Source organism: Crotalus tigris, unplaced genomic scaffold (genome assembly GCF_016545835.1).
Source record: "Crotalus tigris isolate CLP2741 ecotype Arizona unplaced genomic scaffold, ASM1654583v1 scf7180000020075.792833, whole genome shotgun sequence".
In the NCBI taxonomy this organism is placed as follows: domain Eukaryota; kingdom Metazoa; phylum Chordata; class Lepidosauria; order Squamata; family Viperidae; genus Crotalus; species Crotalus tigris.
Genome location: NW_024097847.1, coordinates 1 through 27347, shown reverse-complemented (window position 1 = coordinate 27347; position 27347 = coordinate 1). Strand labels below are relative to the sequence as shown.

Here is a 27347-nt window from a genome sequence, read left to right as displayed (position 1 = left end):
AATCTGCTTGCCCTGGAAGGACCTGTACTCCCTTTCAAGAAGCAGATGGATACTCAATTGCTGTTTTTAGAACTCTTATTATCAGTGGAAATTTTTATGGGAAAAAAAAGTAAGCTCTGGTAGGAATGCCCCCTTGGTAGCACCACATTTGCCAAGAATTTGCAATGTAGCATCTAAAGATAAGACATTTTTAATACAGGAGCCCCAAGTGCGAAATTATCTTTTTGTTCAATTTTGGGTCATGTCCTTTGTAAGCCTTTCAAAGCTAAGGCAAGCCCAGCAGAAATCCAGTTCTTTGAAATGGTCTTCTCTTCTCTTCTCTTCTCTTCTCTTCTCTTCTCTTCTCTTCTCTTCTCTTCTCTTCTCTTCTCTTCTCTTCTCTTCTCTTCTCTTCTCTGCTCTGCTCTGCTCTGCTCTTCTCTTCTCTTCTCTTCTCTTCTCTTCTCTTCTCTTCTCTTCTCTTCTCTTCTCTTCTCTTCCCTTCCCTTCCCTTCCCTTCCCTTCCCTTCCCTTCCCTTCCATTCCATTCAATTTGGACATGTGCATAGTCATGTCCACATAACTGTTTCAGGCAAGGTTTCTTTCTAGAGATTGCTAAATTTCTGACAGGAAGAGGAAGTTCTGACCAAATCTACATAAAGGGCACTGTGATTAATGACATGCAGCAGTCAGAAGTCAGAGAAGTTCAGAAACTTGTTTGGGAAACAAGCCTTCTATTAAATAGGTAGAAGGGAAACTTTTCTCTGGGTGATCCTTTGCCATGTTCTCTTGCTTGCTTCTGAAACAGATCCTGCTTGTGGTATTAACAGGTAACTACATTTTCCTAAAGCTACACATGGATAACATCTTTGTAACAGTATTGCTTCAGTCTCTTAGAGGATTTGGTAGTATGATTTTGGTCAGAATTTTGGCAAGTTATTGCATGTATTTTAAAACTGTCATTCCAATACTAGGATGCAAGTTGGGGTGGTTCACGACTGAACAAATATGATAGAATTGGGATTGATGAATGACTGAAAGTTATAATATATTGACATCATCTTCATATATTATCTTTGACATTGTAGGAAATAAAGGTAGTATTCATGTTTACATTAATCTACCACCACCACCAGTCTTATTTAGAGCGTTCATTAATGTTGATACTATTCATTTTCAGTATTACATCTGAATCTTTTTTTTTCTAGTATGAGTGCAAAAAGAAGCAAAAGTCAAAATAAAACATATACACTTTTATGAATAACATTTGTAAATTTGAGGCTCCTTGATTACCCTGTGTAGGACAACTGAGTATAGACAGTGGGTGATCTGTAATCTTCATTAATGTCACTTGGAAAGGATTAGTTGTAATCATGTTGAGATGATATATCTAAGATTAATTCCAATTTTCATGATTATCTGGCTTAAAACAGACAGCAGTGACAACTATATGCTAAGAACCTTTGAGGTTTCTCAATAGAGATTTATTTCCATTGTACAAATATGTGACTTAATTATATTTTCCCAGTTTTATAAAATAAGAATGAAATAGGAAAAGTTGGCCTTCTGTCCAGTGTATATAGTGACAAAAATGGTGTGAAGTATGAGAAACAAACTGTCAAAAACAAAAATAAGCTTTTAAAGTTTTTTAAAGCAGAATTTTATCTATCTATTTATTTATTTGTTTGTTTGCTTGCTTGCTTGCTTACTTACTTACTTACCTACCTACCTACCTACCTACCTACCTACCTACCTACCTACCTACCTACCTACCTACTTACTTACTTATTTGCTGCCCATTTCCCCCTGTAAGATGACTCTTCATCATATCCTAGCTCCAAACCACAAAAGGTCTTCCCCTCATAAAAACTGAGTAATTCAGTATTCTTTCATTTAAGATAACACCTAGTCTGCTAAGAAAACAGTTGCTTTTTTGCTAGGCTGAGAAAACAATGTGTGAAGATGATGTAGACCCTCCATCAGAAAAGTTATAACATGATGTCCTGTTTAGTAACCAACTATTACCTAAATGGAACTTTGTGAGAACATGCTACTGAAATTTTTTGTTTTATGAACATTCTAAAAAAGGTTACTTAGCTATAAAAAATTGATGTGGAGGGAAGAAGCAGAGTTCCTGGCAGTAACCACAGAGTGTGTGAGTATGTGCTTTAATCAGTGTTTCCATTCTGCTTTTATTTTCTTTGTATTACTCAGCAAACTGAGACAGTGAACTCATAGTATCTGCTTGGGAGGACATTTCAGATGATAATTTCATTCTTCTAAGGCAGGCAACCTTAGTTCTTTTATGACTCGTGGACTTCAACTCCCAGAATTCCTGGCTGGCTCAGGAATTCTGGGAGTTGAAGTCCACGAGTCATAAAAGAGCCAAGGTTGCCTACTCCTGTTCTAAGGAAAGCTGGTTAGAAGAAAATTCTTTTAGAAGCTATGGCTTCTATTCTGTTTTTTTTTTAAATAATTGTAAAATTTCTTCTACAGGTTCCTTCACATCATATGCTGAGATTGTCATACAAGGAAAAGTGGGTGAAAACATCACGCTACCCTGTTATTATTCAGTTAAGGATCATGGACTCACAGATACCTGTTGGGGACGAAGTTGCCCATTAGTGGGTAGTTGTCCCAATAAAATGATTAGCATTAATAAAAATCTGGAGATAGATGGGCAACTCGAAAAAATTCATCTAATGGGAAATGTCAGTCAAGGAGATGTATCTCTGACCATTGTTAACATAACAAAAGATGATATGGGGACATACTGTTGTCGAATGGAATATCAAGGATTGTTCAATGATGGGAAAAAGTTTTTCAAATTACTGATTGACGAAGGTGAGCAGATTTAAATTTGTCATGTGCTCCTTCGGTATACTACAGAGCATTATTGCTTTAAAAATATGTTTCTAAGTTTGAAAAGAAGTATTATTTTTATGAACCTAATCTAATGTCTGTCTCTCACTGCAGTATCATTACCATCTAAAATTATATATAAAATATATTTACATGTATTATGTATGTGCTATTTATGAATTATGATATAGTCATTAACATTATTGGTTTTGGGTTTCATTTCATATTGAACTCTTCTACTGTGTTCTTTATAAAAGATATAACTCTATTCACACATGCACACGCTGTTATGTATGTATGTGTGCACATACATGTATATATATATATATATATGGTACAAATAAAATACGAACACCAGGAGAGTATAAATATAAAAATATACTTTACTAAAAGCTGCCAAGCTTTCGTTTGGAAACTCCAAACATCATCAGGGCTAAGGAGCCAGTAAACAATGATGACTTAAATGGGTTTTGCCGGCATCTGCACCCGGCTCATGGACCGCGTCACCGGTCCCGGCCGGTTAATTAGTAAACCCACCCACGCGGACAGAATACTCCACTATAGGAGCAACCACCCCATATCTCATAAAGCTAGCTGCATTAAAGCATTGTTTAAGCGCGTGGACTCCCACTGCAGCACTGAGGAGTTTAAGAAGAAAGAAAGGCAATACCTTTTCCGGATTTGCCAACGTAATGGGTATCCTTTGAGGTTTATCAGACAGTGCGGTCTTACACCCCAGTCCCGGAACAACCAAAAGAGAGAGGAACCATCATTACAAAGAATGCATGTTTCTTTGCCATATATTAATAATGTCTCGGAGGCAACAGCCAGACTGCTGGCCCCCCATGGAATAGAAGTGGCCCACAGACCCAATCAGACATTACGGTCCAAAGTCGTTCGCTCCAAGGACCCACTCCCTGCCATGGATAGATCAGCAGTAATCTATAAAATCAATTGCAAGAACTGCGATGGCAACTATGTGGGTGAAACAGCCAAGCGTTTAAGATCTCGCTTGCATGAACATCAGTTAGCTATAAGAAGGGACGAGCAGCATTCTCAATTGTGGATGCATATGGCACAACATGGCCACCAGTTTGACTTTGTGAATGTTTGCATTATGTCTGAGGATGCCACTAAGGGAGGCTGGCTATTGAAAGAGGCGTGGTATTCCAAGAAAGATGCGGTTAATCGTCACATTGACTTACATCCAGCTCAACAAGCATTGAGGAAATGGGATTTTAAACACCATGCCAATTATTATAAGCGGCCTGAACAATGCTTGCACAGCTGTAAACGTGACGGGATACCTGGCCTCCATCCTGAACAGATAGATGGAACTTTGGCCAACCCTCTACACTCCAGGGACACCCCTGTTTCGCCCGATCAACACCAATACCACTCTAATGAACGTCTGAGGAGGCTACCACTGTCAAACACATGTAATCATCCACCGATGGAAGACCTCCCCCTTCCCCAATATCATCATGATAGACCCCCACCCCCAGAACTTAACAACAACTGTGGAGAGTGTGGAAGATCCAGCATGAGGAGCCTGCAGCCTGACGCTATGGGTAGGGGGGAGAAGAAGAACGAAAGCATGGCTCGATTGCCTAGGCATACGGTGAAAGGGAGAGACACGGAATTCTGCCTGGATTCCCTGCAGACAAGGAATACCCCCACCAACAATACAGCCCCCTCCCGGGACGACCATTTTGAAGTCCCCCCAAAGACGAGCACAGAAGAGGGGAGTGAGAACGCGGGGAATCAGAATGCAGAGATCTGGAGACCTGGTGTCCGCCTGAATACCGTTCCTATCAGCAATGGGGAAGAGCGTGCAATAGGGAGGAAGGATGAATTGAGAGACGGGGTAAGCACCCGATCACGCAGCAAACAAATGGAACGGTGGAGAACTGTCGACACGAAGATTGCCAGGACGGAGGAGGAGGGCATAGACCCCCAAATATGTAACACCCGTATGAAAGTTACTCATGACAGTGGAAGAGTGAGAAGAAAGGGTGTGGAGCAGGGATTGGGAAAAGCATGTGTGTGTGGGGGAGCGTCTGTGAGCCCAGGAAAGCTTGTAACACTGATAGAGGAGAAACAGATGCCCCCAGGGTGGAGAATGAAAACAAAAAGGGGAGGAGGGTCAGTGCTATGGAAGGAAATAAGGATAAAGGGGTGGTGGAGGAGATGAATACCAGTAATGAGATAGTGGAAGGAATGATCCGGAAGAACCATAGAAGGAAGCGTAAGGAGAGTAATAAAGAAACATCTGGAACACTAATTAACCGGCCGGGACCGGTGACGCGGTCCATGAGCCGGGTGCAGATGCCGGCAAAACCCATTTAAGTCATCATTGTTTACTGGCTCCTTAGCCCTGATGATGTTTGGAGTTTCCAAACGAAAGCTTGGCAGCTTTTAGTAAAGTATATTTTTATATTTATACTCTCCTGGTGTTCGTATTTTATTTGTACCATAGACATGCCCAGGAGTCGTATTTTTATGCAAATTTTCAAATATATATATATATATATATATATATATATATATATATATATATGTATGTATGTATGTATGTATGTATGTATGTATGTATGCATGCATGTATGTATATACATAAAATGTATGTATGTGTATATTTGTGTACACACAAATATACAGATACATATATATGTTTGTGTATATTTATAAATATATGTATAGGTGTGTATATCATTTGAAATGATTTGTCTCAAGTTGTACAAACCAGTTAAAACAAACATGTCCCCCAAAAGGCATATTAAGACACAAATATCAGTCTAACTCTATAAGATTTGCTTAGAGGTGAAAATGGTGGATGTTGAAAAAATAGAATGAATGATCCTTACAGATTTTATGGAATTCTGTCTTCCAAACGTTTTTACTTATTCTGTCTATATATTGAGAGAGACAGTTATATAAATACAGATTTGTTTTATTCTGTATTAATATCCTTATTTTTCAGCATCGCTTCATACAACTCCTATATATTTCAGTACGTCTAATTTTGTTTCTGAACCAAAACGGGTATTCATTACTGAATCTCCAGTCAATGTAAGTATCAACATAAAAGCGTCTCTGTGCTTATGTATTTGTGTGTGTGTGTGTGTGTGTGTGTGTGTGTGTGTGTGTGTGTTTGCATATGAATTGGTAGCTGTTTATATATACTAAGTCTTCTGGAAACCTAGCAAACTTTATCTACTTCTTCTCAGTGTCGTCAATTTCCCAGAATTGGCTATAAATTTTAGTGAGTATCTGAAGAAAAAAAAAAAAAGGGGGGGGGGAGTTTTGGTGTCCATGAATTATTGGGTGCCCATACTATCATGTTTCAGATACTAGGCATCAAAAGGCATTATGACACTTCTAAAGAGGTTTATTCTGGGAATATAAATAATGGAAATAGCATTGAGAAAATACAGAGTTAGTTTCCTCAGGAGCTCTGAGAGATAAAGAGAACCCTAGTATGGCTTTGGAGGAAGAGGAATTCTGGGTGGGAAGAGATGTGTCACAGGACTATGTGCAGGGTTACTATGGGGAATATTCTTGTTATCTGGCAAATAAAATTTCTTGGATCTGCTGGGAATTGGACTCTGAGTGGACATGTCCTGTTGAACTGCCTGAGGCAAGGTTTTATAGGATTATCTTGAATGAATTCAATTCTGTAAAGTGCACTTAATTCTCCACTTTGTAAACTTGGCCATATGTTAGTTAGATCCAGGTCTGCTCTGAATGGTTAAGACTGCCTAGGAGGTAACCAATACTATCTGCTTTTCTGAAGAAAGGTAATCACCAATGCTTTGAAAGACGACATGGTGCATCTGCTTCTTAAGGGATTATCTTGGACTTATTGATCGTGGACAATTTCCATCCAGTTTCCAACCTTCCATTTTAGGGGAAGGTGATAGAGAAAATGCTTAGGGTTCAATCTCAGAGGACCCTGAAGGAAACATATTATCTGGACCCATACCAGTCTGCTTTTAGGCCAGGATTTGGAACATAGCCAATACTATTGTAATTGTCAATGAACTATGGTAGGATTGGGATAAGATTGGTGTTCATCCTGGTGCTCCTTGATCTCCCAGCAGTTTTTGATATAATTTATCATGATAAACTGGGTTAGGTCAGGTAACACCAGTATATTGGTGTTTCCAATTACCCAGTGCTTGGAGCCTGTGGAGGTCTATCTCAGGAAGGGCACACTGAGGTTCAATCCTAGCAAGACTGAGGGACTTTCTAAAAAATCTTCCCACTTCTGGAAGTATTCTATTTACCATTGCACAGGTTGCAAAAACAATTTTAAAAACTTCCAATTCAATTTTAAAAAATAGAGATTGAAGGCCAATGTTATTATTTTACTCAATTTTCTGTGACATACTTAATAAACAACCAGTGATGGAGACAGGGAATCACAGTTGGAATACTGTGTGTGCATGCACATGTGTGTATCCAAATACTATTAGTATCTACATCCCCGAAGTTCTAAGGAGAATTATAAGTGGAACAGCAACTACTTTACTGCTAGATAGATATTCTATTATTTTCACAGTCTCCCATCCAGTGGTGGGATTCAAACATGTGAACAACCGGTTCTCTGTGTGGATGCTGCTTCTGGAAGTCCATTCTGGGCCTGGGCAACAAAAAATTAGCTACCGGTTCTGCTGAAGTGATGAGAACTGAATCCCACCACTGCTCCCATCATGTCTCATCTTAAGACTGCTACTAACTGCTGATGGCATGGTTGTTGTTTTTTTCACCTCCCTACTTCTTCTTTTAGCTTTTCTTTTTTAGCAATTTGCCAAAGAAGAGCTTATCTGAACACTTACACAACATTTTGTTACTTTTTTGTGACTAATTTCCCAAACAACATAAGGGTGAGAGCCAGTTGAGTCTTTTGTGGGCCAAATTTTGAATTTATAACTTTATACTTTTAAAATTTGAATAAATCTTTCTTTAAAAAAAAACCACACACACACACACACACACACACACACACAGAACACCCCCCACCAAAGTGTCAGTTCTGAGGAAGAGTTTGAAACAAATGAATGAGAAGTAATCTGATAAATGGTTTTCTTAAATTAAAATCTTGAATTGATGGGATAAATGTCCCATTAACTTTCATGAATAATAATGCAAATAATAAATATACTTTAGAGGTTGCTGGCTCTAGTTGACTCTAGATAGCTTTCATTAAATAAATAAATTCTTCAGCTCAGTCTGGTTCTGCTGTGATGTTTTTTGTTTATTTGCTTTTTCAGAATATTTCATTTTATATGTCTACAATAGTAAGGAAGCAAGGGAAGAATCCATATTATCGGATAGGCCTATACATTGGTATTGGAGCATGTGCAATTATATTCATCATTATAATCCTGCTAATTATAAAGTGTAAGTCCTGTGATTTTTATTAAGAGGGTTTCTGTTTTGTACTGGCCATGTAATACTTTGCCTTGCCATGTCTCTTTGCTATACTTTATTTGGTCTTTCTTATAGGATAGAGCTCCCCAACCTTTCCAGGTTGGCAGCCCAGAGGGAAAGGGAGGAGTAGGGAAATGTGTATGCATGCATGCACAAGAGGGCTGCACACCCAATGATGGTGCTAGCATACGCAAGCAGGCTGCACGCACCCATGGCGGCACTGGTGATGGCGCTGGGGCTCGTGTGCATGTGCAAGCCATTCCTGTGGCCCGGTCGCCCGCACGCTGGAGACTCCTGTTATAGGCCACTTTGGTTTCTGTAAGCCTTCATGATATAGTAGCTTCAGTGCATCTTCTTCACTGTCCTTTAGATATTATTCAATGCCCATTTTCCCTTTTTTCAACTGATTGGTGTATTTCCATCATTCCATTCCTATCTATTTTCCTTGATAAGTAGAATCTATCAATATCACTGCGTAGATGAAGGACATGATCCACTCTCATTATTTTTCTAATCTTTCTATCCAGGGCTTTTAATTCTGGTTGAGTCCTGTCCATTATTCCAGCTGTATATCTAATATTGGAATTGCCCAAGTGTTAACTGCCTGATTCATATTTCCTATACTCAGTTTGAACTTTAAGATCTTCTTCACTCTTCATTATGTATTCACTTCTAGCCTTCTTGATTTTAGTGTGTTTCATTTGTGAACTGGAAGAATGCCCAGATATTTGTAGTGACCTACTTCCTCCAGATTCTTTATGTTATTTCCAAAGGGGATCTTGATTCCTTCTGTTTTCATTATTTCCCCCTTGTTGATAGTAAGGATAGCACATTTGTCCAGTCCAACTCCACTGCAATATCTTGGCTATAAATATGGATAGTACATTATTAGGCAATGATTCTATGTCAGATGCTATTTTTCCATACAGCTTTAGATCATCCATATAAAGGGATAACCTAGAAGATGTTTTTGATATTTGATAGCCCTTATTTATTCAGTATTGCTTACAGAAGAAAACAGTATTAATCCATCCCAGTCTATCACCATTGACCAACAACTTATCTTACATTGTGCAATTGATAATAATAATAATGATGATAAAGTTGGAAGGGACCTTGAAGGTCATCTAGTCCAACCCCCTGCTCAGGCAGGAAACCCTATACCATTTTGGACAAATGGCTGTCCAGTTTCTTCTTAAAAACTTTCAGTGTTGGCACATTCACTGCTTCTGGAGGCAGGTTGTTCCATTGGTTAATTATGGTCTTTATGCAAAGCTTCTGATGTTTCTACTGACTATTCTTATTTCTAGGCATTTGATTATACAGTCATGTAGCAGAGAGTCAAATGACTTCTTATAATCAATCCAAGCTACATTGAAGTTGGACTTTCTTCTCTTGCAGTTTTCTAAAATAATATTGTCAATTAGAAGCTGATCTTTTGTTCCTTTGCTATTTGGGCAACTTCCTTTGTGCTCAAGTAGAAAGAATTTTTCATTTGGAAGCTGCTGGACTTCATCAACTACCACTCCAGTTAGCAATTTGAAAGTTGTTGGTGAGTAGATAGTTGGCCTATAGTTGCCCTTTTGTTGAATCTTCCTGTATACCGGTATATGTCTCATTCTTGAAATAATCGAGTAAATTGTTTTCATCTTCTTTCAAGTGAAGATTTTTTGTTGCTCTGGTTACCTTGCAGGGTATCTACACAAGAAGCAGAAGACAATTAATTCTGCAAGGTAATTACTATTAAATCTGTTTCTATTTGAATGGTACTAAAAATAAAAACCTCACTTATTGTACAACTGCTACAAGGAAACACAGTACATGAATATGATATTAACAGTTCATGCATGCATTGACCTTCAAAGAGGCTGATTCCAATAGACCCTAACCATGGAAAACTATCACTTCAAATCTACTGGATGCACAGAAATAGTTCCATGTATTTCAGACTACTAACTCAGCACTCATACACACAGGAAATGCTTCATGTGATCAAATAGACACAAGTACTGTACAAATCTAAAAAAAAAAACCAACAAATTGGAAACTTAAGGGATTTTGAATATTAAATTTAGTTTTGTTGCTGAAAGAAAAAACTTTTGTTTAAACAAAACAATCGCAGTGGGCACTTGATAATTTTCTTGGCATTTCTTAAGAAATAAATAGATAAACATGTCTTTTGTATTTTTTTTTTTTTTGAGAAGAACATTCCAAGGAGAACCATGCATTCTAAAAGTAGTAAGAAAGGAGGAAGTAATAAAGGAGGAAGAAAAGTTGAAATAAAAAAGTTTAGTTCGTGTTTTTGTTTCGTTTTTGGCTTGAGATATTTTGAGTGAGTTATGTAAATTTTATGCACATTCACCCACCCACACATACCAATTTATTGCTAATCAGCCAGATTTTTCAGAAATCATATATGACTCATAATGAGGATTATTTTTTTTTCTGAATTTTCTGAATTTTGCTGTGAAGGCTTTCCTATGCCATTTTCTAATATTTTTCCACAATAAGTGATAGTTGGGAGATTGCTGTTATAGCATCATTAAGATGCATGGGGAAGTGAATTTATTAATAATTCAAAAGATGAAAATGGATGACACGTTATATTGTATGGTGTTTAGGACAGAACACTTAATGCAGAAAGTGGATCAAAATAGCATCTCTTCCTCTTGCAACACTGGAACCAAATTAACCATATTGTTAAGTTGAATCATGGAGGTTTGATAGCGAAGCAGAACATGTGCATTCAATATAAGTACTGTAAGCTGAGTGAAGGGAATTTCAGGATGTGAAAGGTGTAATTCTCCTGGATGTATAGTTAAAAAGAAAATTGCAGGAGATGATTATAGTCTGCAATTTAAATGTCTTCAAAGAGGAAAGTAAGGCTATGATTGGCTAATAATCATAATGTAATAGTGCACTCATGTCCAGATGGAATTGCTATAGCATCTGGGCAGGTCTATGATATAATTCATCCTGGCAGTTAAATTCTAATCTGATTTGTACTTTTGATTTTTACAGTCAAGTGGCATTTTCAAATTTAGCAGCTCGAGGGGTTCAGAATGTTCTCAACGATGATGTCCATGCGCCGGAAAACATTTATCACTACAGTTGAAGAATCATGTTAGCAGGCTCATGTCTAAGAAGGCACTCTATTTGGAGCAGCATATTTGGAAAAGAGATCTTGTAATAGACGTATATAGATTCACACTTTTGTTTATATTCATGAGTGTCAGATTAATGTATGCGATATGAAATGAGAGAATCTGTTTTATGATCTTGCAGTAGAAATACAGTGCCTTGTTTAGCATCTCCCCCTATTAATGCTATGCGGGAGAACTGCCAGTTTCAGACTGTGCTCCAATACTCAGTTATCCCTTCTCTTGACATTAAGCCCAATGGCCTATGCAGCTTATTTGTCATCCATCTGCTACAGGTAGAGACAAACTGCATTTGCATTTTGCTTATTTGCTTTCTATTATCAGCTGAAATTTGGTGAAAAACAGCCAGCCATAGGATAGCTGCTTCTTACAAAATTATAAGCTCATGTTTGGCTGTATGGTCCTATGAAGTTGGCACATGCTAACCTGCTACATCCTCTTTTGAGCATTTGGATGGATATAGAAATGTAGGTAATACATTTACCAATTCCAATGCTGATTTGACTTAACCTCAGTTGACATTTTTGGTCCTGGGTACAGGTTTCACAAGACATCTTTTCATTGTTATGAAATCCAGCCACAATCTTCAAGTATTTGAAGGGGCAATGACATATAGGGGATTTCTACCTGTTGCTTCTTATCTATGGCTGTTTTCCATGTGGATCCTGATTGAGAATCCTGATTTTTCATGTTATGTCATTGTGTGAAAACTATCTGCATTAATTGCCTACTAAATGAGGAAGACTAATGGGGGGGGGGGGGAGTCTAGTATGTGCTCCACTTGAACATAATTCCTGTTTACTGAATGAGACAATCTTGACATGAAACTCATTTCCTGCTATACCTGTCAAAGGTGGCATTTCTACTATAAACTTTTCCGAAAAGGTTTTCACAATTTTGGCAAGCTTTACCTGGTCCATAATTTTTGCCAAAAAGCAGAAACATATGTCAAAAATGAAGGAGCTAAAGCAATGGCTCCCAAACTTTTCTATACCCCGCATTCCTATAGAACACTTTGATATATTCTCACACCCCTTACAAAAGCTTGAAATAATGGCAATGAATTATGCATACATGCTATAATTTTGAAAACCCAAGTTTTTCTACCACCTGGAATATTGCTTCACACCCCCAGTTGGAAACCCCTGAGCTAAAGCAACTGAAAATCTATAATAGTTGATAGGTTTGGAAAAAATAATTAAAATGGAGGGATCATTATTTTGGTGGATGAAATTATGCTCAATTTTATGTGGTGAAGATGATAGATATTCTTTCCATTTTATAATATGACTTTGGAATTAGTGGTTATTATCCGTGTTAGTACTTGCCTATATTATCAAAGGCAATGTTCAAGCAAAGCTTTTGATGCCAAATATTTCTATATTTCCTTAAGACAATTTTCAGCCATTTTTTATTGTTTCTGAATGAAACTCAGTTTACTATCCATTAGTTATTTATGCCTTCTGATAGAGCAGTGGTTCTCAACGTTTGTGTGACGGTGACCCCCGTCACACAAACGTTCTGCGCATGCGTGGCGCCGCGCGCATGGGGGCATCGCCCCCATGCACGGCACGCATGTGCGTCGCCGCCCCCATGCGTGGCATGTGTGCACATCGCCGCCATGCGCGGTGCGCATGCGCATCGCCACCCCATGTGCGGCGTGCATGTGCGGCGCTGCCCCCTGAGGGGAGAAAATGGCAGATTGCCTTCTTTGGCGACCCCCGAAAAATGGTCGATCGACCCCAAATGGGGTCGTGACCCATAGGTTGAGAACCGCTGTGATAGAGTATGTTGTTTTTCTGTCATATAGGTTGTTTTGCTATCTTGTTCACATTGAGTGTGAACACATTTCCATATAATGCTTTTCTTTATCATTTAGTGTCTTCTCATTCCTGTGAGCCAGTTTTTCAAATGAATGTAATTAATCTTTTTTTGAAAAAAATGCATTTACTGGTCTTTTCAGAACAAGTTTCTATACTACCATTACCATAGGGCAAAGGTCACCATAATATATCCAGAAGAGTAAGGCTGCATAATAGATTGAACTATCTAATATTTGGACAGGGTTGCTTCTTTGAGAATTTGGGAGTTGTCTTTTTTTTTTGAAAAAAAAACCTATGACATGCCTACATTTACCACTTTTCCATTTCAAAATAGCAAGAAAATGTGTACAACTTTTCAAGAGTTCAAGAATTATGGTCACTGTTATCCTGCTGTGGAATGGGGATTTGAAGATTAAATGTGGTCATATGTCACAAATTGCCCTAATCCCACCATCCAGATGATGCATTTAGATTTCTAATGTTTGCTAGATGATATGTCTGCCTTTATTTTGTCATTCTGTTATCTTTTCCTAATTAAAGTATGATTTTCTTTCCATTGTACATAGTCCAGATTTTTTTCTGCATTTGTCACTCTTTGATACCTAACATAAACCTAAGTGATATTGATACTACTGTATTTCAGATGATGTTCCCTCTGATGATAAAAATTATGTATATTCTTTAAGTGATCACTGAATTATTTTTGCTGAACAATATTTTTTAAAACAAACAATACAGAAATTGGTAGTTAATTATAATTAACAAGGATTTTGTTGCATTGCTGTCTTTGATACAGAATGCTACTAAGATATTGAAGTATATTTTGAAGTTGCAGTATAACTTATGCTTTATATATTTCTCTCATTATCACTTCCAGGGACCCCTTTCCCACAATGCTAGACAATAGATTGGTGTGAGATGGTCCAATGTATTGCTCTCATAGGTGCTACGTGTTTTCAGTACTAAACATTTGAGTTTTTCATATGAATTAGTTTTTATGTTAAGTTGGTTTTCAAACTGGATATAAAAATCAAGAAGTTTCCTTTAAAATTCTTGGCATTGACCATTATAGAACTTGTTAAAGTCACATGTTAGAAAGTGAAAATAAGAACTAAATTTCATTGTAATGTATTATTAAAGAAGTAAAGAACAAAAACAGGGAAGACGGCTTTTATCTGAATACTTTTGCTTTTTCAACTGGGGGAAAAGGGAGACATTTATAGGAAAAAAACGTATTGAAGTGATAAACTTGCCACCTTTTAAAAATTGTAATACATTAGGAAAAATATCTCTTATGCCCAATATATAGTAGGACTTGATTCAAACAGTCCCAATACTTACCAATCCAAAAGTCACAATATATTGTGAACAACAGAACAACCAATAGCTATTGCTACCATCCAGATCAGCTCAGTGTCAAAACCATGTCTTTAAGACCCTACAAAATGCCTGAAGTCCAAGAACATTATTTCGGCAAGATTATTTAATATATTAATGTAGCCAGGACTTTTTTCCAGGTTTATTTGGAAATGATTGGGAATAGCTTTTAATGTAGCTGTTTTAGCAATGCAACAAGAAAAGCTTGCTGTATGTTGTACATTCTGTGTATTCTTTTAATTCTTTCAAACATTTCTTTAATAAAAAAGTGATATAAAAACAAATTGCATCAATTATAAAGCCTTCTTTTGATAAATATCTTCCATTGGAGGCTACTTATGCCTTGCCTTCATGAAATTTTGGAAATGGCAACTCTATAATCCATGCCATTAATCATGGGGCAGAAAAATAGCCTTGTGAATTATCTAGAAATAAACTTTCAGACTGTTTGTGGGAAAGTGTTTCTCTTATTCTATGCACTTTTCTTTTACCATCTAATTTTTAATAGCAGCACCTTCTCAGATTTTCTCTGATACAAAAGGAAGAACATTGTCATTTTTGCTTCCCCCTTTTCTGTGGAATAGGAAAATCAATGCTTATGTCTTATCTTTGGCATGGGATGTGTGCAGAGAGACTATAAAAATACATGTTTTCTTGTGTTACTACTGTTCTTCTGATTTGTGTATACATTGTGGGAAGTCAGAGCCCCTCCAGAGAAGGAAATATTAAAAGGGCAGAAAAATATATTTTTTCTCAAAAGGATTTTTAAAAGCAGAAACCAACCCAGCCCCCAAATCTCTCTGTCTCCAAGCAAGAGCCAGCCCTATACAAATGCAGATGTAATACTGCAGACAAAAGGCTAGAGAGGGTATAAAAACCTACTGCCCATGTGCTCAGGTTTGTTGTTGCTAAGAATGGCTGGGAAGTGCTGCTAAGGAGAAAAATCCGACTGAGCCAGTTTGGACCCCACATCGGAAGAGAAACATGAGTAGCTGCAGTTCGAGGGTTGGAATTAGGACACTTATTGGAGATTTGATCGAGGTGTGGGATGAGAGGCTGAGTGCCTGTCCTGGATGGTAAGAAAAAGAAAAAGCGAGCAAGACAAATTTGTGAAAATGGGCTTTGCTAGGGCACCAATTTGGCAAAATAAAGGTACTTAAAAGGGAAAATAAATAGTGATTCTCTCTCTCCCCCCCTCTCTCTCCAACCACATGGTATGTTTAAAATGTGTGCCTTCCCTAACTTGAGTTATCTGAAATTTATGGTGGGAATGACTGTTGTTGTTGTTGTTAATTGCGAAGTTGTGTCCGACCCATCGCGACCCCATGGACAACGTTCCTCCAGGTCTTCCTGTCCTCTACCATCTTCTGGAGTCCATTTAAGTTCACACCTACTGCTTCAGTGACTCCATCCAGCCATCTCATTCTCTGTCGTCCCCTTCTTCTATTGCCCTCAATCTTTCCCAGCATTAGGCCTTCTCCAGTGAGTCCTTCCTTCTCATTAGGTGGCCAAAGTATTTGAGTTTCAACTTCAGGATCTGGCCTTCTAAAGAGCAGTCGGGGTTAATCTCTTCTAGGACTGACCGGTTTGAACGCCTTGCAGTCCAAGGGACTCGCAGGAGTCTTCTCCAGCACCATAGTTCAAAGGCCTCAATTCTTTGGCGCTCAGCCTTTCTTATGGTCCAACTTTCACAGCCATACATTGCAACTGGGAAAACCATGGCCTGGACTATACGCACTTTTGTTGGCAGGGTGATGTCTCTGCTTTTTAGTATGCTGTCTAGATTTGCCATAGCTTTCCTCCCCAGGAGCAAGCGTCTTTTAATTTCTTGGCTGCAGTCCCCATCTGAGGTGATCTTGGAGCCCAGAAAAATAAAATCTGTCACTACCTCCATTTCTTCCCCATCTATTTGCCAAGAATTGAGAGGGCCGGATGCCATGATTTTGGTTTTCTTAATGTTGAGTTTCAAGCCAACTTTTGCACACTCCTTCTTCACCCGCATCAAGAGGCTCTTTAGTTCCTCTTCACTTTCTGCCATTAGAGTGGTATCATCTGCATATCTTAGGTTGTTGATGTTTCTTCCGGCAATCTTAATTCCAACTTTTGATTCATCTAGCCCTGCCTTTCTCATGATGTGCTCTGCATATACCGTAAATGCCGGCGTACAAGGTGACCCGGCGTATAAGACGACCCCCATCTTTATAGCCGGGCCGCATTCCTAGAACGTCATCTTATATGCTGGAAACTACCAGTATTTCCGGCGTATAAGACGACTCGGCGTATAAGACGACCCCCGTCTTTGGCACCGATTTCAGTGCTCGCGGAAGTCGCCTTATACGCCGGCATTTACGGTAAGTTAAATAGGCAGGGCGACAGTATACAGCTTTGCCGGACTCCTTTTCCAATTTTGAACCAATCAGTGGTTCCGTGTCCAGTTCTCACTGTTGCTTCTTGACCCACATATAGGTTTCTCAAGAGACAAATGAGATGGTCTGGTACTCCCATCTCTTTAAGAACTTGCCATAATTTGTTGTGATCCACACAATCAAAGGCTTTTGCATAGTCAATGAAGCAGAAGTAGATATTTTTCTGAAACTCCCTAGCTTTCTCCATGATCCAGCGTATGTTGGCAATTTGATCTCTAGTTCCTCTGCCTCTTCGAAATCCTGCCTGCACTTCTGGTAGTTCTCGATCCACATACTGCTGGAGTCTAGCTTGTAGGATTTTAAGCATAATTTTACTAGCATGTGAAATGAGTGCAATGGTGCGATAGTTTGAACATTCTTTGGCATTGCCTTTCTTTGGAATTGGAATGTAAACTGACCTTTTCCAATCCTGTGGCCACTGTTGAGTTTTCCAAATTTGCTGGCAAATTGAGTGTAGCACTTTTACTGCATCGTCTTTTAAGATTTTGAATAGCTCAGCTGGAATACTGTCACCTCCACTAGCTTTGTTGTTGCTCAGATTTTCTAAGGCCCATTTCACTTCACATTCTAGGATGTCTGGTTCGAGGTCAGTGACCATCTCATTGTGATTATCTGGGACGTTAAGCTCATTCTTGTATAGTTCTTCTGTGTAGTTTTGCCATCTCTTCTTAATCTCTTCTGCCTCTGTTAGGTCCCTGCCATTTTGGTCCTTTATCATGCCCATCTTTGCATGAAACGTTCCCTTCATATCTCCAATTTTCTTGAAGAGATCTCTGGTCCTCCCTATTCTGTTGTTTTCTTCTATTTCTTTGCACTGTTCATTTAAGAAGGCATTCTTATCTCTTCTAGCTACTCTCTGGAAATTCTGCATTCAATGGGTGGATCTTCCTCTTCTCCTTTGCCTTTCACTTCCTTCTTCTCAGCTATTTGCAAAGCTTCCTCAGACAGCCATTTTGCTTTCTTGCATTTCTTTTTCTTGGGATGGTTTTAGTTGCTACCTCTTGTACAATGTTGCGAACTTCCATCCATAGTTCTTCAGGTACTCTGTCTATCAGATCTAATTCCTTAAATCTATTTGTCACCTCTATTGTATATTCATCAGGAATATGATTTAATTCATACCTGGGTGGCCTAGTGCTTTTCCCTACTTTTTTCAATTTAAGCCTAAATTTTGCAACGAGAAGCTCATGATCTGAGCCATAGTCAGCTCCTGGTCTTGTTTTTACTGACTGTATAAAGTTTCTCCATCTTTGGCTGCAGAGCACATAGTCAATTTGATTTCTATGTTGACCATCAGGTGATGTCCATGTGTAGAGCCGTCTCTTGGGTTGTTGGAAAAGAGTGTTTGTTATGACCATCGTATTCTCTTGACAAAATTCTGTTAGCCTGTGCCCTGCTTCATTTTGTACTCCAAGGCCAAACTTGCCTGTTATTCCAGTTATCTTTTGGCTTCCTACCTTAGCACTCCAATCCCCCATGATGATAAGGACATCATTTTTTGGTGTTAATTCTATAAGGTGCTGTAGGGCTTCATAGAACCAGTCAATTTCATCCTCTTCAGCACCAGTGGTGGGGGCATAGATTTGGACTATTGTGATATTGAAAGGTTTGCCTTGGATTCTAACTGAGATCATTCTGTCATTTTGGGGATTGTATCCCAGTATTGCTTTTCCTATTCTTTTATTGACTATGAAGGCTACTCCATTTCTTCTGAGGGATTCTTGCCCACAGTAGTATACCTGATGGTCATCTGAGTTAAATTCACCCATTCCTATCCATTTTAGTTCGCTGATTCCTAAGATGTCGACGTTCAGTTTTGTCATCTCTTTTTTGACTACGTCTAGCTTGCCTTGATTCATGGATCTTACATTCCAGGTTCCTACAGAGAAAAAAATCTTTACAGCATCGGACTTTCCTTTCACCACCAGATATATCCACAGCTGAGCGTCCTTTCGGCTTTGGCCCAGTCGCTTCATTCTTTCTGGCGCTACTAATACTAGCCTTCTGCTCTTCCCCAGTAGCATATTGCACACCTTCCGACCTGAGGGGCTCATCTTCCAGCGTCATATCTTTTTGCCTTTTAGTACTGTCCATGGGGTTTTCATGGCAAAGATACTGGAGAGGTTTGCCATTTCCTTCTCCAGTGGATCACATTTTGTCAGAACTCTCTGCTATAACCTGTCCATCTTGGGTGGCCCTGCACAGCATAGCTTATAGCTTCATTGAGTTACGCAAGCCCCTTTGCCACAACAAGGCAGTAATTCTTAAAGGGGGGTGGGAATGACTAGGATTTGTAAAACTAAGACTTCTGTTTCCTTTTCTGTTTTCCTTGTCTTTGTATATATATGTTTGTCAAAGTCTTTGTGTATGAGGTAAATGTGACTATTAACTGTTTCAAATCCAAAGAGAAAAGAATTTTAAATTCTGCTAGAAATTCTGCTTAAAAGAAGCCACAAAAAACAAAATACCTCACTCTGTTTGTCTGAGTGAAGAAAAATGTGTTTGTTTTCCTCTTTCTCTCTGTGTACTCTTAAGAACAGCCCAAAATTAGCAGGAGGGAATGTTTTAAGTTCATCTGCTAGAAAGGTTTCACTCTTGCATTTAATAATTTATAATAAAGTTGGAAGGGACCTTGGAGGTCATCTAGTCCAACCCCCTCTCAGGCAGGAAATCCTATACAAACTTTATCAAATGCTTTATTGAAGTCCAAGAAAAGTATATCCACAGCATTCCTTTGGTCCACTAATTTTGTGACTGGGTCAAAGAATGCAGTAAGATGTGTCTAGCTAGCATGATCTGTTTTTAACAAACCTATGTTGGCTTTCAGTAATGACTTTGTTTGCCTCTAGGTGTTCGCTGATTCTTGTTTGATTATATTTTCCAGAATCTTCCCAGGTATTGAGGTCAGGCTGATGGGTCAGTAGTTTTCTGGATCTATTCTTTTTTTTTTCTTTTTCTTTTGAAGATGGGAACTACACCATCTCTTTTCCAGTCCTCTGGTAGTTCCCCAGTGTTCCAGGATCTTTGAAAAAATATAGCTTAATGGTTTTGAGATCACATCTGCCAGTTCCTTGAGAACCTTGGGGTGTAATCCATCTGCTCCTGGTGATTTGAACTTGTCTAGGATAGATAGGTGCTCACTTACCATTTTCTTGCCTATCTTAACTTGTGTTTCTAATCTATTTTTTATGGTACTGTTTTTGATAAGTTGGACTGTTTGTTTTTTTTAATTATTTTTGACTTTGGTCACAAGCCTTAGTTCATTTTGAGCTTTAGCTGTAGTTATGTGCCTCTTTCCACTTTTTATACTTGTCTCTTTTATCTTTCAATTTATCAGAGAGTTCTTTATGCAGCCATGCTGGTTTCTTTTCTTTTTTTTGTAAAAATTTTTATTTTCAATTTTACAATACATAACAATCTTACAAATACTTCAGATAAAAAATAAAACAAATTGATACACACCACATTCGGTCTTGCCCACCCATTTCCCCCCAAACTGCATCCCACCTCAAACCAACTTACTTCTTTCCCTCTTTTTTTTCACTCTCCCCCTCTCCTCCTTCACCTCCACCTTCCTACTTACTTCTCACCTTCTTCTTCTCCCTCTTGATGCAGTCCAGGGGAAATGCCCAAGGAGTTCCTCTCTCAAAATTAAAACATTAATATTATATACAATAAGACTATTTCTACTTTATCTGAACTACTTAAACTTCAACCCATTCACCCCCCTCCCCCCACCCCCTCCCCCCGACTTCCCAGAGCAAAATACAGGATTATGCAAACATATTAAACAGAATCTATTTAAGTTTACTAATTATACAATGAACAAAATCATAAAAACCCTTAACTCTCTTCAAACTTTAACATCATAAGTTTATAAACAAAATCATTACTCATAGAATAAGTGAAACTTTGTAGTTCCATATTTCTTCTGAACATATTCTATCCATCTTCTCCATACATTAAAATATCTCTCTTGTGAATGGTCCTTTAAATAAGCAGAAATTTTAGCCATTTCTGCTAAATTAGAAACCTTAAATACCCATTCTTCTAAAGAAGGCGGAGTATCCTTCTTCCAATATTGACCCACAAGTAATCTTGCTGCTGTTATTAAAGTCAACATTAAAATAGTTTCTTTAACATTAAAATCCACAAAAATTCCCAAAAGAAACAGTTGGGGAGTAAACTTAATCTTCCTTTTAAAAACCTTTTGAATGTTCCACCAAATCATAATCCAGAAGGCTTTAATAACTTTACAAGTCCACCAAACATGAAAATAGATTGCATCCAAGGAACCACATTTCCAACATTTAGGTTGCAGGTTTGGGTACATACAGGACAGCTTTTTAGGATCCAGATGCCATCTATAAAACATTTTATAAAAATTTTCCCTCAAAGTCTGGGCCTGCGTAAATTTAACATTTCTAGTCCAAATTACCTCCCATAGGTCCAACGAGATCAGTTCTTGAATATTCTGGGCCCATTTAATCATACAATCTTTAACTAACTCTGTTTCTGAATCCAATTTTATTAACTCATTATAAATTCTTTTAATATGGGCACATTTCTGATCTTTGATCTGAATTATCAAATTTTCATCTACTAAAGTAATTCCCACTTTCATGCTGGTTTCTTGTGAGAGCTATTATTTTTCTTCTTTCCTGGTATTGTGCTAGACTGGGTTATATTTTTTTTTAAAAAAAAAAATTCCCAAGCTTCTTGTTTTCCCCTTGAGGATTCTCATCCATGGAATCCCTCCCAAGCCCTTTCTAAGTTTATTGAAATTAGCTCTCTTAAAGTCCAAGACTCTAGTTTGACTGTGTTCTATTGTCATGTGCTTCCTACGTACCTTAGTTAGCTGACTAGCAAAAAGTTCATCTATTTCCCCTTTTATATTGACCCAAATGCATTCAAGACAGTTTTCATCATTGTTATGCCCTATTTCTGTAGATATGTAGTTATTTCTTATATAGAGAGAGAAACTCCGCCCCCTCTTTTATTTGGTCTGTTTCTTTTAAACAATTGAAATTCCTCTAGTTGAGTGTTCCATTTGTGGGTTTTATCCCACCATGTTGCTATAATGACAACTATATCATATTTGCTCTCATTTACCTGAATTTCTAGTTCACCTTGTTTACTGTTCATACTCTGTGTTTTGGTGTATAGACATTTGAGTCCTTTATGACTGACACCTATGTGTTAGTGCACTTTGTGTGAAACTCGCTATTAAAATCTTGATTTTGCTTGATAGCAAGGTTGATATTCTTGTCCACACACATCTATGTTACTTGCACTGCTAACCCTGTAATTTCTGATTGCCAGGGACAGGGATGTTCTTATCAATTAACTCACTGTCCCTTGTTTAGTTTAAATATTCCTCCAGAGTTTATTGCCAAGTAACTCAGTCCCTTTCTTTGATGGATGCAAACCGTTTCTTTTGTACATTGTTTCATTGGAACAGCTACAGACATTATAACAATTCAGCATGAATCCCTGGCTAGCTAGACAGAATGGTCCTCAAACATGCCTTTCATGGTTTCCAAAATTGTCATTTCTGATTGGTGAGTTTAAATTTGTCATTTCTGATTTTTTGTAAGTGTCTGTTGTTGGGTTAATTTCCTTCTCAATTCTCTCTAAAAGGTGTTAATGTTTGTGTTGTAAATGGGTTTTATCTATTTATCCTTTTTGTGGAAAAAAATGTGTGTCTATCTACAAGAGCCTTTTGAAGCTCAAGTCTGCTTGTGTGGGAAAATAATTTTCTTAAGTTACTTTTCTTATCCTATCACTAATTGGTGAAACTACTATGAAGCTTTCCTGAAACTTATAAGCATTTCTCAATCTCTAAAACAATGTGGTCTATTTTAGAATAAATGTTAAAGGCAGATTCTCCTGCCTCTGGAAAATTGCATACCTTAAAATATTAGGCTTTTAAAATTATTTGGAGATTTCAGCATTCTCAAGCTGCCTAGCATTATTTTTTCTTCAAGGTGCAAGCCTTGCAAATGTTCAAGTTCAGAAGTGAAACATTTCATGTATGTTCTCTTACTTGAATCCAGATTTTTCTTGTCCTCATCTGTGATTGTCCCCATTTGTCTGCCTATCTGTTTCTTTGACCATTGCAATATTGATGCCTTTTCAAACTGCCTGCAAGCTACCCCTCCACCCTCATGTACTTCTCTTTTTCATGTCCTTTGTTCTCCATACCTTTTGTCTGCCTCTCCTGGGAGAGTCCACCCAGAAAGGGGGGGGCAGAATCTTATTCTCATGTCTTTCAGCCCTGCATAGATGACCCTCCCACAACCTATGGAAGCAGAACACACAGACCCAGATGCTGCCTCCTTCCATTTGAGCCATGGAATTATTTATTTTTTTATTTATTAAAATTTATAAACTGCCCCACTCCCGCAGGACTCTGGGTGGCTAACAATAAAAACACAATATAACTTAACAAGACAAACAATACAGTAACATTCATCCAGGGGTCAGATTTTATAAACCCCAGACCTGTCAGAAAAGCCAGGTCTTAAGCAGCTTGTGGAAAACCAACAGGGTGGGAGCAGTCCTAATCTCCAGGGGGAGCTGGTTCCAAGATGTGGGCGCCATCACAGAGAAAGCCCTCCCCCTTGGCCCTGCCAAATGGCACTGCTTGGCCGACGGGACCTGAAGGAGGCCCAGCCTGTGGGATCTAACCGGATGAAGGGAACTATAAGGTAGTAAGTGGTCTCGCAAATAGTCTGGCCCTGAGCCATATAGAGCTTTAAAGGTAATAACCAACACCTTGAATTGAGTTTTGAATCCAGCCATCCACTAAAAAGCCACCATGCAATCTGAGTGGAACATCTTCCCAAGTCCTACCATTCCCCCAGATGCCTGTGAGAGCTGCAGAAGGAAGGAGTCCTGGAGCCACTGGTCCCCATGTGAAGCCTCAGAAAATTAGACTATGGGGGGAGGGTGAAAAGTCATTGTAAAACTTTTCTTTCTTGCCACATTTGTATTGTAACAAGCCAGTTGAATGTATTAATGGAGAGATGGCATTTGGGAATTGTTGGCACAGCAAGTACTGAACACCTTGGACTTCTGTCTGGTGGGAGGAAAAATTTATCCAGAATGTTTGTATTGCCTGTTTTGTAGAAATAGCTGCACATACACACAAACACACCATTCATAATCATATTGAGTCTCTTTCACCTACCTTCAGTAAGGTTCCCCAGGCTGATTTTTGCTCTATTGCACCAAGCTTTGTAGGAACAACTGCCAGCAAATTCCAAGGGGGAGGGAACCAGGCCCCCTCAGGCAGTTTTGCAATTCTTATGCCCCGACTAAGGAAGTAGCAAGAAATAGATCCCCAAACCTCAGCCCTGAATATCTTGCACCGGTGGACGCAGATTTGTATTCCTAGAGCTCACTATGTGCAATTTAAGAAAAAATTAATAGCCTGGCATACTGGCTAACTTTAATTGGACATTACTAATCTGGATGCACTGAACTAAGAGCTAAGGCAGGACACAACTCTTGAAAATGGGCCAGTGGTTATGTACTGAGGAGAACCATGGCTGTGAAGAATTTTGGGAGGAATGTGCAAACCTGACTGGAAGCTAAGAGTGACATCCAACATTTGAAAATGATTGGCACAGAATATTGGACACTATAAATTTCTTTTCCACCTAACAAAATTTTTGCCCTGACTTTTAGAACTTTATGGGTTGCAAGCTCCCCTTTTAGGAGCCATTGTAGGGATCTTTTTCTGCTGCCCCCATTAATGTCTTATTTTTTTGGCTTTAAAAGCTTGTTTACCAAGTCTCCCTGACCAGATCAATTTTAATCTTGTGCCAATAAGTGTGTCATACATTCTCACACTTAAGGCACAAAGGGGGGAATTGTGGGAAGTCAGAGTCCCTCAGAGAAGGAAATATTAAAAGGGCAGAAAAATATATTTTTCCTCAAAAGGATTTTTAAAAGCAGAAACCAACGCAGCCCCCAAATCTCTCTGTCTCTAAGCAACAGCCAGCCCTATACAACTGCAGATGTAAAACTATCAGGAAAGCTGGAGCCAGAAGACAAAGACCTAAAATCTGCATATCCCACCTGAGATGGGACATAATAGGACTAACCCATTACCATCAAGTGTACCAGAGAGTCACACCTAGACTCAGGTCAGAATACCTGACACAGGAAATAGCCTCAAAGTTCATGCCACAGGACAGGAAACTATTCCAAACAAAAGGCTAGAGAGGGTATAAAAACTTACTGCCCATGTACTCAGGTCCTTCTTTCTTTCCTCTGGTCTTTCCTGCAAGAACCATCTTTCTGCCTCTTCAATAAACTGTAACCTTCTTCCCAAAGCAGTCACCATGTTGCTTATTTATTCTTGGCTTGGATGAACCAGGATGAAGACTTTACTTCCAACAACATGATTTAGTATTTTATATTATCTTATGTTGCTTTTACCCCTTTCAGCTGAAAATCCACAGAGAGTGTGGAGCTTACCTCAATATTTCTAGCACTTGGAAGCAAGAAAGCAATTGGAGTTTCCAAATAGCCATAACCAATAATACAAGAGCAGGTTGTCATATATCAATTCAGATTAGTGGATTTAGGAATAAATCTCTTGTTGAACCAAATTACCTTAAAGAGATCTTGCTCGAGAAATGCAAACGAGAAACAGCATAGTAACCTGAGCACCATTTCTTTCTGCATTGCTGTCCATAGCCCCACTTCTAATTATTTACTCAGATTATGTTTAAATTTACAAAAGAGATCAGAGGATAGGAAACTATATAGAATTCAAATGAATCCTGCTGGGATCTATTTAGACGGAAATGCACTGAACTAATTCATGGAAAACTGATACCAGCTGTCAGCATATTTAAAGATAGGTTAAAGAGAGTTTTGAAAGGCAACCATAAGAAGGAACTAAAGGAGCCAGGGACGGAAAAACTGGAAATCCTGGAGACAGAAAGGCAGGACACCTCTTGTAACTTTGTCAAGCAATGAAGCACTTAAATCTCAATATTCATAGTTCCTTTCACTGGAAATAAGTCCTTAGTTCTGGTTAATGGTGAGTGAATTGATTCTGTTACAATGGCAACATTAATCAATCTGACATACACTCAGATGTTAGTTCTTTAACATTACAAAGCAATTCTGAATTTGCACATCTGCAAAATGCATCTTAGAGAGATCAGCTCCTGCCTTAGGCCCAAAATCAGCTGGGTGACCTTGGGTTACTCTCACTCAGCCCTAGGAAGGAAACAATGGCAAGCCACTTGTGAAACTTGCCAAGAAAACTGCAGGGACTTGTCCAGATAATTGCCAAAAGTCAACAGTGACTCAAAGCTCTTCATTAGATCATTACAATTGATGTGCAGTCTAATCAGTCAGACAGTCAGTCATTTTATTTCAGTCACTCATCTGCAAAACAAAAAAGTTATTTGGGGGGTAAAAATTAATATAGGAAAGCATGAATAATAATAATAATAATAATAATAATAATAATAATAATAATAATAATAATCATCATCATCATCATCATCATCATCATCATCACCCAGTGAGGCACTACCTTGACGTGGTTGTGGGGCTTATATACTCTGAGGAAGATGAGAGCTATGCCAGAGGTTCAACCATACTGGACAGGTCTCATCAGAGGAGTCAGACAAAGAGTGTCTCTCCCATAAAAAATATGGTGAGACGTAAATTTCAGAATGCCATACCGGCTCGGACGTCGCCCGGGTTAACAAGGTCCGCACTAGATATTGGAGTTCCTGGATATCTGGTGAAAAATGTGTTACAGGACTCAGGACTGTTGGCTGAGCAACCAGGGCCAGCAGCTGCAGAACTACTGGAAGAAAAGGTGTTTACCCGTCGCAGATACACAGTGATGGAAAACAAAGAAATAATGATCTGTTACTACAGATCAAGTCCAACAAGACAAGGATATCTAAAACGAATGCACCAGTTCTGGAAAGAACAACATCCAGAATCAGAAATAACAGAACAGAGATTAGCAGATCAATGCTGATTTATAATACGAAATAAAGTATTTACAGAAACAGAATTGGACGAACTGCAAAGGTTTACCCATGGCAAAGAAATCAAAGCCTTACAAGAAGTAATTCAGAATGTAGAGGCAAACCAGGGGGAGTTGGCAGTGAAAGAATCCAGTAGAGATATACAACTGTTCTCATTTGGAAACCAGGCACCTCTTCCTCAGGAAGAACAAAACCCTCTAACTAAAGAAATCAAAGAATTGAAACAAAGAATAATTGAGCATCTAGAACAGC

General features: G+C 38.5%; 1 protein-coding gene across 1 annotated transcript; it reads left to right on the top strand.

Annotated features, from left to right (window-relative positions):
- Positions 1-677: 677 nt before the first annotated feature.
- Positions 678-13002, top strand: HAVCR2 (hepatitis A virus cellular receptor 2). Its single transcript, XM_039365490.1, has 6 exons — positions 678-809; positions 2476-2823; positions 5825-5913; positions 8118-8247; positions 9971-10010; positions 11299-13002. Exons 1-6 carry the CDS (start codon positions 761-763, stop codon positions 11390-11392), a joined length of 750 nt encoding a protein of 249 aa, XP_039221424.1. The 5' UTR covers positions 678-760; the 3' UTR covers positions 11393-13002.
- Positions 13003-27347: the final 14345 nt, after the last annotated feature.